This window comes from Dermacentor albipictus, chromosome 2, assembly GCF_038994185.2.
Source record: "Dermacentor albipictus isolate Rhodes 1998 colony chromosome 2, USDA_Dalb.pri_finalv2, whole genome shotgun sequence".
Taxonomy (NCBI): domain Eukaryota; kingdom Metazoa; phylum Arthropoda; class Arachnida; order Ixodida; family Ixodidae; genus Dermacentor; species Dermacentor albipictus.
Genome location: NC_091822.1, coordinates 189,378,182 through 189,393,525, shown reverse-complemented (window position 1 = coordinate 189,393,525; position 15,344 = coordinate 189,378,182). Strand labels below are relative to the sequence as shown.

The 15,344-nt window shown below is 46.4% G+C and overlaps 1 protein-coding gene across 2 annotated transcripts in view; it reads left to right on the top strand.

The window, feature by feature from the left end:
* The window catches only part of LOC135919618 (high affinity nerve growth factor receptor-like), a 173,600-nt gene that overhangs the window by 134,092 nt on the left and 24,164 nt on the right, over positions 1–15,344 (top strand). For both annotated transcript variants that reach the window (XM_065453519.2, XM_065453518.2), the window contains exon 5: positions 3,078–3,247. In XM_065453519.2, coding sequence (XP_065309591.1) covers positions 3,078–3,247 — 170 coding nt within the window. The remainder of the gene's footprint in view (positions 1–3,077; positions 3,248–15,344) is intronic.

Sequence of the window (15,344 nt, the reverse complement as noted above, 5' to 3'; positions counted from 1 at the left end):
CTTCCAAGGTCAATCTCGGCGTGCATTTGACCTTCAGCTATCGGCGCGCGAGTGTGAAAGTGTGACGTCGCATCACGTGATCCACTGCAAAGAGGCGTCGCAGCTGGGCTCACTCGAGTCTCACCGCTGCGTACCACGTGACTAGGCGAGGGTTGCTTCACCGGCGCTTGGTCGCTTAGTCTTGCCATGGATGAAGCACGCGCCGGTACGAGCGCATCAACTATTCGCCGCAGGCACCAAGCTGAGTCTGAGCACCCTGCCGATACAGCTCGCCGGGAAGAAGCACTGGAGAACCGTGTCTAAGCATGCTTAACAGAGCTTTCGCTCGTATTACTAGGTTCAAGCCACGTTGAACCCCAGCCACTTTATTTCCTTATCTAGAAAAAAAAAAGAAACTCAACCGCACTTATATGAGCCTGTCTTTTCTCACCTAACTGATTGTAGAGGAAATGTCACATACACCTGCCTTGCGACTGTTTGTGGGTGATAACGCACTCGCGAGCTCCTTCAGGGCAGCTGTAGATGCGATTACGCTATATTGTAGCAGTAGCTAATAATGATCTTTCTTTCTTTTCTTTTTATTTCGTTGGGTTTCCAACTAGGCATTTCTTTGGTTCATACTAAATGAATAATTTCCCTGTTTGACCTGGACATTATTCTGCTGTTCGATTTTACGAGACTCACGATTTTGCGAAAGTTTGAGCATTCCGCGTCGACTTCGTAAAATTGGGGTGAAACTATGCAGACATTCACGTAAGTAACCGCCGAAATTACCAGTGTTCACTAAAGAACACATACACAATCTTAAATCTGTTACAATCGTTACATCTTCAAACACAAGGTATACACACGATTCGGCGCCCCAACTCCAGCGCAGAAACGGAACAAAAGGAATAACTTGATGACACTGACTTGAATGTATATTCTTTCCTATCTTATATTATTTTTTAAGAGGACGCTTTCTCTAAAGGTTTCTTATGCGGTGATATTAAACTAAGAGCAAGAGTTGCATTCTTTCAGATTCCCCATATTATTTCATCAAAGCAACGATGCGTTGGGGTCAGATGTGACTAAGCTGAACATCAATCAGAGGGAGGAAGCATACAAACCAGAAGAGTTGCATTGTCATTAATAGTACTGTGTGGCGACCAGAAGTCCACGAAGCCATCATAACAAGCTGGATGCTCGTAGTGAAACGCCCTAAAAAAGATAAGCTTAATTATGAAGCTGTTCGATTGTCGGCGGTGTTACTCTCAGAAGCTTGTTACCTCTCTCATTGCAACCAAGCTTTCTTCAGTCGCCGTTTATTGTCCTAAATTTATTAATAATTTAGAAGAATGACATCAGGTTGCAAAGTTTATTTCACGCGTAAAATGTTCTAATTGTAACACGATGTAGTTGTTACCATGTTGTCTCAAGCGCGGCCAAAGTAAGTAGGGATTTCTTTTTTGCAATAAACAAATACGATTCTTCATTGTTGCACTAAACAAAGACGATCCTTCATTCATTCAGTTTTAACTGGTGTTTTCAGTGCTCTAAGTGAAGCTCTAACACTTACTTTTCAATGTGTGCTTTCTATTATCTGTCTGCACGTCATCGTCTCGCTTTGGATCACCTTGCAAGAGTGTGCGCTCCATCACGTTCTTCGACTAGATCAGACGCGGGCAAGATATGGTCCGCGAGCCAACTGTGACCCTCCATTTGAGCCCCATCCGGACCACCGAGCCCAATTCATAGCCTCGGAAACTATCCGCCTACTGCTTTAAAGCCAACATATTACACATTTCATTACCTGATCCCGATACATTTCTGCATGTGTCAACAAAAAAAGTAACAAGAAACAATTAACGTAAATACGACAACAACTCAGTTAACTCACCTAATTAATGTGGATAGCATTTTCTTCGGCAAACTGGCCCCGGCCCCTGTGCCTCATGCGGCCCCTCTAGAACAAGAATTGTGCAAACCTGAACTTCTCTGTCATAACATTGCGTACAATAGCTAACGTAAGTAGCTCATCTGCGGATTCATATGTTCCCTTTGGACCATTGGACCGTTGGACCATTAGGGTTACAGAATGGGTACCAAGAGAATGGAAACGCAATCGAGGACGACAGAAGACTAAGTGGAGCGATGAAATTAGGAAATTCGCGGGTGCTAGTTGGAATCGGTTGGCGCAGGACAGGGGTAATTGGAGATTGCAGGGGGAGGCCTTCGTCCTGCAGTGGACATAAAACAGGCTGATGATGATGATGATGTTCCCTTTGGTCCCTGTGTTCTTCTTTTCCCCGTGATTCAGTGCTGAGAAGCATTTAGCCGGCAATAGTTTCAATTAAGGCAGCGCATTGTTATGTCATACAGGCAGTGGAGCGTTCCTCATCTAAATTGCAGCTTCCTTCGAGAATGGTAATTTTTCGGTCTGATCGCTTCCGCTCGATCAGCAATCGCTCCCGACCGAGACCGCGGTTTCACTTATTAGGTGCCTGACTTTTTTATTATTTCTGAAATGAAAATAAATAGAGGAATTATTTCGTCGCATGCTGTCGCGGTCTACTATATTCTATTAATATTATGTAATAAATTATGTAATACACAAAAAATATCAAGATGCCTACAGCGCACCTGTCTCGCGCTGTCTTTGCAAGTATGAAAATGTTTCCTTTAGTTAAGTAAACATAAAGGCGATATATTAGCGTGCTAACTGGAGAGTTATAGGTGCACTCCAAACAAGGGAAACAAAACAGAAATGTTGGTCTCTCCTAAATGAGCCGCTGACAACCCAATCGCTGTTGAGTTATTTCGAAATATGATTGAGTGGAGAGAGGACGCAAAAATTCTGTGCAGCGGCTAAACAAGAAGTATAAGGGCACCACAAGAATAAAGAAATACCCACAGGCACAGCAACGTGTACTTAAGCTTGAGTCGCATGGAGAGATATTTCCTTCTCGAGTCCTCCTCATCTCCCATCCCCAGCTGTTTGTTGCTCGGCACACACCGTCTCGGCAGCATTTCGGGGAGACGAAATGTTCGCAACCACCGCTCATCACGCAGTACGCCTCCCCTCCCACCGCTCGCAGGCTGATCAGCGACAACAGGCTGTCGTGCAACTGCAGCAGCAAGTGGATCCAGCTGCAGATCGCGCGCAACAGCAGCATCTTCGGGCCCCTGGGCAACAAGATCGAGTGCTGGCCGCCAGACGGCAGTCCGCAGCCGCTGCTCCTGGCCACCTACCCCATCACCGGATGCGGTAGGTGCGCGCGAGACGCTGTCGGTCGGCCGCGCTTTCCGTTCTCCTAGGAGGAAGCGTCGCATTCGACGTATCCGTACGTAAATACACGGGAACGAACAAACTACACTGCCGAGTCGAGTTTGATTAGGTTTGCCGCATTTGAGATATGCACTTTGTTGTTTGTCTTAATTATGTCGTGATCTAGGCCGAACGGCGTTGCAGATGTGTAGTAGAACGGAAAGCACAACTACGAGAGAGAGAGAGAGAGAGAGAGAGAGAAATGAAATGAAATGAAATGGAGGAAGGCGGGTAGTTTAACCGGACGAGACGCTTCTGGTTTGCTAGCCTACATTGAGGTTGGCTAAAAGAAGTGGCTGTGGCCTTGCGTTGATGAGCTGCACATCGAGGGCTCGATACAGACCGCCTTTCGACGGAGGCGAAATGCAAAAAAAAAAAGGAACTGTTCGTGTACTTATATACAGGTGCATGTTAAAGAACCTCAGGTGATCAAAATTGTTCCGGAGTACCCCACTGTGGCGTACCTTATAATCAAATTGTAGTTTTGGCAGAAAATTTAAATTTAATAACCTATTCATAATTCCCAATTATGAAATCTTAGCTAATGCCTTGCTGAAGTTTGTTATCGACAATGGCAGCTGTGTCTCTAGGAGAATGCTTCCATTCCTACGATGTTCTGAGAGAGAGAGAAAAAAAATGGCTGAAAGCGTCATGCTTGCCTGTTCGGTTTTTACCTTGGCGCGATGATGGATGTGACGCACCCGCAATAGTGTTGTAAAATTGTCACTCAAAAGGGGAAAATGGTGATACTATACTTTCAAACGGGGTCAAATGTACTGTTGTTCTACGTGACGCAAGAGATAGAAACGCTATATTCACTTTCTTTGACGTTATACTAGCAGTACGGTTAAGAAGAGGAAATAATTGAAATTAATTGCACTGAATTATTTTGAAAAAGCTACAGCGAAAAAAAAATGGTTTTCATGATGTGGGTACTGCACGGTTGCAGAAAACTCTAGTTTAGGACTCACTAATAGTTTTACCTACTAATAATTTTAAAGATGATGACATGTTTAAAGATCATGGAGCTTTCAGAATGAGTTCATATTTTTTTGTCTAGGTTTATATTTTAGAAAAACTAACAAAAAACAAACGAGAAAGAATATTTTATAGCAGGAAGCAGGACCTTTATAACCTTCTAACTTTGGAACAAAGATATCTCAGTACGATAAACTGCATCGATTAGGACGTATGAAGCGAAAAATATTGGGATATTACACAAAGCTATCAAATATACGACTGATTTGTGAAAAGAGCTTGTGCAGAACTTGTGAAACCTGGGTAACAACTGCGTTTAAGCTGCAAGCAAACATACGGTGTATGTCCGTTTCGAACGATCTAATAGATGAACTTGCAGAATAGCTGTTTTCGGTGCGGAGTTACGCATATTTGAACTGCGTTCTTTTTGTCTTTTTTTAATATAGGACTTTTAGACACAATTTATGCAATATTTTAGGCGATACGTCGAAATTTCCTTTCCGACAGGCTTTAGAATTCAGCAATTTCACTTAATTTTTTTTTAAATTATTCACATACATGATTTTCCAACATAGGCATTTCTGTCTTGGGGCGAACTCCGGCTCCACTGTTACAATAAATAATAAACGAGTGATGAGAAAGACTTTTATTTTAAGGCTTTCTCGTATAATCGCTTGTTATTTAACCATTTAGTAATTATCTTTTATGGTAATGCTGGTGGAAAAATAGCTGCCAAACTTCATAATTTGTGTGATTTACCGTCAGAAATGGCACAACGTATCTTCTTTTTTGAAATCTTTGCTTCTCCTATAATTATTGTTTCGAGCAGAATTGTCGTGTCCGTGGAGAGGCTGGCCAACCTCTTTTTAATACAGTTAATAAAAAGAAATATCTAATCACATTGAAATGAATCCATCGAAACACAGAAAAGTTATTTTATTTGACATCCACTGAACCAATCTAGTATAAAAAAATTTAAGGCAATCGCCTTCAGTACAAAACAGATGAAGCAAACAGTACTTACTGAAACAAACACCTTTCAACTTGCGCATTAGTACCGGTCTCCGCCAGTTCCACGACTCCCGTTTATGCATGCACCAGATGTTTTTTCAGTCGCACGACGTCACTCGTAAAAACGTTCATTAGTTTAACAACACAACGTGGAGAAGGAAGGATATGTTGCAGCGAAGCTGTTAGCGTCTAGTTGGTCGAGATATTTCGTCGGCTCGTGCTCATCTAAAACCGGTGCCGCCACCTAGCTGCCGCGGCCACTCAGACAGTCCTCAAATAGCAGTTGGAGAAGGGCCTTGTCTTTGAGGTTCTGCGTAATAGAATTATGTTTTGTCGTATATGGTATAATATGATTACTATCCGAAGGTATCATTCCTGCAGCTTTTGTATAAATCGTAATTTAGGAATTTTCTGACGCAAGAATTCTATTAGTTCAATAAGACACTTGCGCTTGGCGGAGTGCCTGGACGAAAAAGGATGTAGGCTGCACTTCCGCACGCGTCTGTGCGCACGTGATGTACGTGGGCACACAGTGTATCTGTCCTTTGTGGTGGTGGTGCTTGTCTAACGTCAGCAACAGCTTCGCTGTACATGCACTTTCACAGGGTGGAATGGAGGCGGATTTTTTTTTTCTCGATCTCGTCTTCTGAAAAGAGAAGAAAACGCTTTGTTTGTTTTTTTTACAACTTCTCCCGAGTTCCAGAATTCCTTCCAGATTTCTCCCAGATATCGCAAAGAAATCTACTAAACGGGAGACTCGTACGACGAAAGCCATACCCTTGGAAACTTTAAGGCCGGGTTCGCCTGAAACAAGCAACACTCCTCCTCCTCCTCCTTGGTCGAACCTAAATTTTAAACCGGCTGACACGACAGAAGGGCAGGTTATGGTGTCTGCCAATAGCTCTTATTTTCATTTGTAACGGTGTTTGAAATCATTGCTTCCTTCAAACTATCGCAGTGCTACGCCGTGTGTCAACTTCTTTAGGCAGACCTCGCACGTGGAAGTGGTTCGTGAGTATCACTTTACGAAACCATGTACGTCGAAGTACAGTGTTTTGAGAGCTCGGCAAATACAGAGAGCGGCACACTTCTTGAAGCTCTCCGAACAGAGCACTAGACAAGGATGCACTCCTGTTTATTCTTGTGTATTCTTGAGTCGACAGAACGAGCGGAGCCTAGGGGGCAGAATGGATGCTTCCGTGTGCTTCGGCTAAATCTGGGCCACCTTCCATCATCTCGAACTGCGGCGTGCCGAGAAACTGCTCGGCCAATCTCGCGCGTTATGTTCTGCTTTCAATTTTTCATCGTGCTTTGCGAAACTAGCGGAGAGGCTCGTTCGCATCCGTCTGACGTCGCGTGTTGAACCGAGGAAGTGAGAACGCGTTAGATAACTAGACCGAAGCAACGAACAGACAACCAAGGACATTGAGCTCTACCTCCTGGGATGCTTCGTGCGCCAGATGGAATGAGGTTTTCTTGGCATATGCCGCATTATCTTTCACCGAATCGACAAGCCAGAGTTGCTACGCGCAATCGGTGGTAATGCAAGAGGCTACTGCGCGGCGAGCCGCACGCCCGACTTGTTTGCCTAACAGGTAAGTACCCTTTACAGAGTGACGGAACCGCTGCAGTCTTGAGCACGTCACTTCCATTTATTCGCCGACAAAGGGTTCCAGCGTGATTTGGAGAGGCCACCAGGCTTGGTTGAAATCTTTCATGCGAGCCCAATCACGACACACACTAGCTGTGCCAAGCTGCAGGCATATCGTGCCGTACGTCAGCGATGATTTACCGCCATGCTTATTTTGCTGCTCGCTTTCTGCTTAAGTACACACGAAAGAAAAACAAAACTCTCCACGGCTATTCTAAGCGGCGGTTGCAACTGCGCATGCCGGACTGGCAGTCTCTAGCGGTAACGCAACACGCGGCGCACAGGTTAACTCGCACGTGTTTATTTTACCGAACGGCCGTCGCCATTTGTATAAGTAGGCTGCACGCTGCCTTGTTGATCGACTCGGCCGCTTTCGCCCGTAGACCGAGCAGTCGGCGGGAACAGCGCCCGCAGTCACGATGAGAGGCCGACTTCAAGGCGCGCCGCAGCTGATCTCTGGCCGCGGCGACGACGGCTCTCTCACGAAAGAACGCTGTAAAGGCACAAGTGTTGGGAAAAAGAATCAAAAAGAAATAGAAGAAGCTCTGCATGCTAAACGAAAGCGATGTAGCACTTAGCCAAAGCGTCGAATTTTAGAAAAGCCTTTAGTCTAGACAGTACACAGTCGGGACTCGTTCTAAGCCACGCCTTCGCAACGTGGTTTCGGATGGTTTGGTTTATTTGTGTCTTATGTAAGGCTAAAAATGTGTATTTATCAGGCCAGGCAGTTTCCCCTGCTACCGCTGCATGGGCGTGTCCGTCCGTTAGTACGTTAGTCTGTGCGTTAATGTATAGGTGTTTCGTTCGTATGTCAAAAAGTTATGGCATTCTTATTGATTGCGTCCCGAATAGTTACTCGAAACAGTGGTTGAAGAGTGTGCATAACATATAATTTGTTCCCAAAGCTTGCTTTGGCTGCAAACACGTAAACTAAACTAAAAGCAGTTCCTGACGCGCGCGCGCGCGTGCACATGTGTGTGTGTGTGTGTGTGTGTGTGTGTGTGTGTGTGTGTGTGTGTGTGTGTGTGTGTGTGTGTGTGTGTGTGTGTGTGTGTGTGTGTGTGTGTGTGGTGTGTGTGTGTGTGTGTGTGCGTGCGTGCGTGCGTGCGTGTGTGTGTGTGTGTGTGTGTGTGTGTGTGTGTGCGTGTGTGCGTGCGTGCGTATGTGCGTGTGTGCGTGTGTGTGTGTGTGTGTGTGTGTGTGTGTGTGTGTGTGTGTGTGTGTGTGTGTGTGTGTGTGAGTGAGAGAGAGCGAGAGCGATCTAACGAGGTACATGTGCCATAATGGCACTGAAGCTTCAAGACTCACGCAGAAATAGAAAGGACTTCATTAAAGTTAATAATGTAGACTGCAACTACACTGCACAAAAAAAAAGAAAAAAAGGGTGGCCGACTGAACACTAGGACAAGTGGGAAAAAGGCAAGCCATCCATGAAAATCTACAACTCGCGTCCTGACCACCACACCATGACTGGAATGTGTTGTCCTGCTTGGCGAGATATAATGCAGGAAACTTTCCTATCCACACTGAATTAGGTCGGCGCTTGTGTCTGCGTAGTCTGCGGCGCTATAACGTAAAACTATTCCAAACTTTTTCCATTCCACTTCTGCAATCAGCCCTCCGCGATTGGTGCAAAAGTTTTTTGGACCACCCCCACTTCATCTGTCTGTCACGCGACGTCACAGAAACCACAATAGCTCCCCATCTGATATGACGTGTACACACCGATTATGCATGATTTAACCGAACAACAGATAGTTATTTCTGATTCGACGCATTTTCGCCGTTAGACCTCGACTATTGGTCAAAAGTTTTAGAGCTGCACCCACTTCACCTGCTTGTCACGCGCCGTCAGAAAACCGCGAAAGCTCGCCACGTCAACCTGACGTGTACGCGTCAAAGATGCATTATTATGCCGAACAAAAGTGATTTTTTCTCTGAATAGCCGCAGGCTGCCCCGTTCCAAATAGAATAAAAGGTGGCTGCCGCCAATCGCTCAGGCACTGGCTGCTCGCCCCTGCCGGAGAGCATGGGTTTATTTGCGTGTAATAAAGCTTTCTGCATGGCCGTGTAATGTTTTCGAGAACTTTCGGTACGTTTACGACCTCGTTCTGCCAACTATTCTTTGCACCGGATCGATTTTAGCGTCATTCTTAAGCTTCCGTTGCATGCCGCCGCGATTGTCGACAAGCCATCGCATGCTAAGTAAGAGAAAGCGGACCAATCGCAGACGCCGGCATCACCCTCCTCATCCGGTTATCGATTTTCAGTGCAGTGGCTCGGCCCCATCGAATCCTTCTCCACTTCAGCGTGCTCCTCGCATCGTGTGAGCCAATTAGATAAGACAAGCCACTCAGTGTAGGCAATGTTATTCTATTTTCAATCACACAAAAGTGACCTCCTATGAACGAGGAGAGCGTTTGACTGGTCTGTTGAGACAACCCTGCGGGTGACCGCCCGTTACGCAAATTTGACTTTAGGAGATTGGAATAAAAACATATTGGAATAGTTTTACGTTATAGGGCCCAAGCAGAACCAACGAGTCCAGTTATTGACGTTACTACGCAGCAACTTAATTTGGGCTTGCACATGTGGGAGCGGCCACATACAAGCTTGATCTTTAAACCCTGGTATTAGTAAACAAGTCTTCGCTCGAAGGTCTTCCTCGATTAAGCAGCCCGCAGAGTTTCATCGGCGCGCCTTGATTATTGTTACGGCGAAGGGTTGCTTGAAAAACGCACCTTTACTGCAGCGTACTGTAAGAGAAATCCAGAGAACCTCGTTACGACATTTTTTGCTTAATGAACATCGCAGAGTGTCAACAAAGCGCAGTGACCAGTTCACTGGAAGGACGACACTGCAATGCATTTCCTCGAGCACGGAGGAATCCTCGCCGCTGAAGGCGCCCGGTTCAGCAACATTTTCGACAACCTTTCGGCAATCTGCGCGGTTTCCATGACTTCTGGGGCAGCATTGATATTCGTAAAGATATACGCACCATCCTACCGGCTCCGTAAACACCTTTCCTTCTCTTTGTTTGTCTCTTCTTTTTCTTCATCAGTAAATGGAAAAATATGCTGAAAGATGGTCGGCATTTTCTGCAAGCGCCCTGAAACTGCAATTGCAGAGAGAGATGCGTTGAGTTGACTCGATTTATATTTTACATACAAGTATACACACACATGTGCGGTGAAAAGGAAACAGGAGAGAAAGCTGCATTGACACGCAACTTGACTGGCCCCGTCTTCTTCACAACTTTGGCAGAACAGACTCCATGGACTGAAAATGTTTCTTTGCAAACGTACGGCGCACCAGCGCCTGTATATATACATCGGTAACATAATCTTTGCACAGAAATGACACCGATATAGGGTGCTGTGCTGCGTAGCACTAAGGGCTCGGGTTCGATTCCTGGCCGCGGCTGCCGCATTCCGATGGGGGTCGGATGCAATAACGCTCACGTGCAGTGCTTTGAGGGCAGGTTTAGAAAACCCAGGCGAGAAAAATTAATCCGGAATTTAACGACGACGACTCTCATAATCTACTGCGCAATTCGGGCAGCTTAAATGCCAAAATTTTAGAATAAATAGTGAACGAATATATATATATATATATATATATATATATATATATATATATATATATATATATATATATATATATATATATATATATATATATATATATATATATATATATATATATATATATATATGTATGTGTGTGTGTGTGTGTGTGTGTGTGTGTGTGTGTGTGTGTGTGTGTGTGTGTTTTAGACATATCACGAAAGAAAAACCATAATTATATCATACTATAGCGTACTATGCAAAGTTCTTTTACGCAATGTTTGTGGCACTTCTTCAGTGATATCGAATTTTAGTGTGGTCGCGGTGCAGCACAACGTAACGTCTGTAAGCCATAGTTTCAGAAATTTACACAAGTATGGAGCGTGGGGCATTCGCTCCGCAGCCGGTGAAATATTTCGAGTCACGCCGTTCATTCTGTTGCCGGTCGATTGACCGGCGCGAGAAAAATGAGGGCGGCCAGCGGCGACGACGACGACATCCAGAGGGGCTCGGATGGAATTGACTTCCGGACGCGATGTCGTCGCACTGGGCCCGTCGTTGGACGACCGCCAACGGAACGGCACCTTTTCCGCGGCCGGTTTGGGCCCAAACCTGGCTCCGGCCGGGCTCTCTCTCTCTAAACAAGCGGAACAGATGTCGACGCGGCGCCGACCGCGTCGTGAGGCCGCGGGCGCATTTAGCACTCCGCGAAAGAACGGCGCACTGCTGCCCCGCGAGACTGGGTCAACCCATGCGGCCTGTCGGGCACTGTCGGGTGCGTACACACGCGACACGAGGCAGCGCGATCACGTTGCATTGCACGGATTTACTTCTGGGAAGATCAATCTCTTTTTTTCCTCGTCGAGGATTATATATGAGCTGCGACGACGTATGAAACTTCATTTCAGTTTATCCCTTCATGTAAAACGATATGGGGCTGAGAGAAAAAAAAACTGGAGTTTTGTCCATAATGCGAAGATGTGACGTGATAGCTGGCGCAACATTAGCCCTGGCAGTGTACTATATTGTGCGGCATCAATTCGAGTAAACATTCGCAGATGCGCGCGAACAATCTCCTTTCGAGAATAAATGGAAAACTTTATTCGGTTACGACGTGCCGTGTGCGAGAGACAACAACTGCAGCGACGACGGTTATGACTCTGTAATCCAAGCCGTCTTCCTTTGTAGAGGTCGTGTTCCTCAGGAATGGAGAAGAGCCGCAACGTTTTCTTCCTCCTCTTTCCTATTTTCCTCCCTTTCGTTTCTTGCCACTAACTTCCTTCATATTGTTTCATCTCAGTGCTGATTAATCGACTAGCTTCAGTGCGTACTGTCAGCCAATCATGTTAGAGAGCGCTCAAGAGACTGCAGGCACAGCATTCTCGAGGCGAAATATTCTTATTTGCTGTGGCATCGGCCGAGCGGGTGGGCTAGGATCTTCGCCTGGCTATTTCCGAGTCTGTAGTTGGGGTCCTGGCGAGTCTGCCTTTTTTATTTATTTATTTTTAATACACGCAAAGCGTTTTTGAGGCTCCTACGACGGTCAGAAGGACCAGTGCAGCGAGTCTATAACAACTATCGCTATAAATAGTCCTCCTTATTGGCCGTTTAGAGTACTATCCAGCTTTAACAACTGCATATACTAATGCTGCATACCTAACGGAACCAAACTTTAGCGTAAGGGAAAAAGAAAACAGAGAGATGAGATCATAACTAATAATCAGAATATCTCGGCGATTCCGCGGGTTTTGCACTCAAAGCGACATAGGGCTCTCACAGTTGGCACCGCCACATTTCAAGAACAAACTAGTGTTGTGGCCTCAACACATATCTGCAGTTGACATGCTTTTGTCTAAGGGAGATAAGACAAATATTACATTTGCTTAAAAGGTTAGATTACGCTTTCAGAAACTCGTTTGCATTTATTTAGAAGAAATAAGTGAGGTTGATTATTCCTGCAGAAGTTTAAAATGCTGAACGTCCATATATTTGAATTTCGCGTCAAAAGTGAGGCGCAAGTGGCATCGGTGTGTCACCACGGATTTCCAGACATATCTTTAGTGGTTAGATCTACAGCGCAGCTGTCTATGGCTAGGAGGAGGAGGAGGAATAAACTTTATTTGTGCACAGCAGATTTGAGACCTAGGCCTCTACCTAAATGACGGCCTCGAGCCCTTGGGCCCTGGCGGCATCTTCGGCCTGCTGGATTGCCTTGCGTTGGTCTTCCGGTGCACAGCTGAGCAACGCGGTCTCCCACTGCTCTCTGGTTTTAATTATTTTATTCTGTATGGGTGTACGAGGACAAGCCCATACCATGTGTTGTAGGTCCGCCCTTTCTTCACAGAATCTACATATGGCTAGGATCCCGGGATTTTTTCATGGCGGAGCGTCGACAGAAAACTGTCATCTATGGCTCATACCCCCGAATGCAATGACTCATACCCCCGTAAGGCAGAGTCTACGACCACTCAGCAAAGTGAAGCGAACAGTGCATACATTCTTTGGAATCACGTATACAGCATACAGAACAGCGTACGTTTAAATAAAGAACAAGCTCAAAACAAGCATCCGAACCACATAATGATCATAAGGTGCTCCTGTGCCTACATGAAATGCGAAGTACATAGCGCTCCCCGCATACGTTTCCCGGTAAAGATAACCGTTGCTGAAGCTGCCGCGGCGACGGCAGCTTGACTGCAGCATACGAAACAGGAAGTGACGTAACTAGACTTTCGTACGTAGAAGAAGAACCCGCCTAGAAACTGATTTGTGCTGTGACAGTGCTATGGGAAGGCCACGTATAGTGAGGATTCCTCAAGAGCAGCATGCATAGGAGGCACGGCGGATGTCTCTTATCTCTGGTCGGCTCTTTGTAGGCGCACGAAGTAGCGGCGAAAGCCAAGTCGCAGGCCGTCGAAACGTATTAGGCTAATAATTAGGTAAAGAACATGTGAATGCCGCCATGTGAACCTACGTCGCAATGGGTAATCGTTCCAGTCGTCGTTTACATAGAAGGGTGATGGTTTGGGCTAGTTGGTTTGTCCCCATTTTTTATGTGTGCCCTGTCTCCGCTTCGGGCTGTATCACACTGTCGTTTACAGCTTCGCTGTCCAACCACCTTCACAGCGTGGATTGGAGACCATATTTCCCAGGGAGAATCTGACGCGAACGCCCGTGAGCGGATCTTATCCGTCGAGGATAAAGCAGAACGGTAAAAATAACGAGCATAAGGACATTAGTCACTAATTATATTCATATATTCACGAATGTGGGCCTGCGCTTGCACGTAGTGTGTAAGAAACAGCGCATATGAATTCAGCGGTCACTTGCGACGTCCACAGTATAGGCAACAGGACAGTCCTCGAGATTATTGCGCGACGCACTGTTGGAACAACCTTCAAGGCTGCAACAATGAAAAGCCTCAATCTCTTATGCTATGCAGAACCTGATGCATACACGAAAATTATTCGCTGTGTTACGAAGCCGGACAACACTAATTTTTTTTTTACTGTACCTACATTAGATTTTTTTTCGGAATGAAGCCGGCACACGCTTTCCGAAAAGAACTTCGAAGTTTTCCATCACCGAAGGGAAAGGCCGATAATAGAACGGCCCTCCTTTGGTGACCGTGTTAGGAGCCCGTGAGCTTCTTCTCGTCCACCTTACTTGCGCTGACGAGAACGCGATGCCCGAGGGGTCCTTCACCCTGCTGCGAGGCGAAGGAAGGCCGGAAGCACTCGCTTGTTGCGGCCAAAATGCCGCGTCACGTTCGCGCATCGCGACTCCGCTCCGAACGTGACGGGCGGCTGCTCGGCCGGGGTCCCAGACTGGGGCCAACGCCTTCCTGGCAGAGACGGGCTCGGTACGGCTTCGCGCGATGTTTGCAGCGCCACTAGGCACTTCGCCTTCCCCACGTGAGCTCTGCCTATACCTTAGCAAAAATCACGACGCTCCGCTAAGAAAAAGACGAGGCATGCCTGGTCCAAAAAGGAGGCGGCCAACAAACTGATTCAACGAAACATCGTTTTGTTCTATCGTTTATTTTTATTTTTTCACTTGCGTTTCTCGAACAGGATATCTCATTGAACAGTACGAAGCCGCTGTTGACGGCTTCAGTGTATGTCTTGAAGCAACTTGGAGGTGAAGGGCCGACCATAGAAAGAAAAAAAAAAATCCGAAGACACATAGCACTTCTGGTGAGTTATAATTTTTATGACTCGTGAATGCGAAAGCATTGATGTCCAATCGAATGCCGCTGAGTGGTCCTTAGGGGTGTGAACTCCTCGCGGACAAGCGAGCGCGTTGAGGCACTTGAACGAGGTCAGTGCACTTCGATCCGTGACGTCATGCTACCTTGCTCCACTGCCACATAATCTGATGGGGACGCTCCCGGGTAAGCCGCGGTGAATTTGACGTCACTGTTGTCATCACAGCGGGCTTGACAATGCAAATTTCGGTCCAAGTAGGATGATGTCATAAAGCGAAGTGCACAGGCCTGCTATGTAGGAGGCGCTGGTTTAGCGCAGTGGCTAAGACACTCGGCTTCTGAGCATGGGGTCGTTGTTACGGAACTCACAGCCGCCAACGTTCTTCTCCTCTAATTTATTCTGTTTTATATACATTAATTTCTTTATAGCGATTACCAAGGTGAAGTCAGAACGCAGGCGAGAGCTTACGCAGACAAGGAACGCCTGGAAAACGCGGGCTCCCGACTGCGAGAGTGAGAGTGACGCGGCGTCGTGGCGGTGCACTCTCCCTTCACGCAACACCTGGTGCGCTAGCGCCCCAGCAGGTCGTTCCCTATCGCACGTTCTCCTTCGAGGCGCGCACG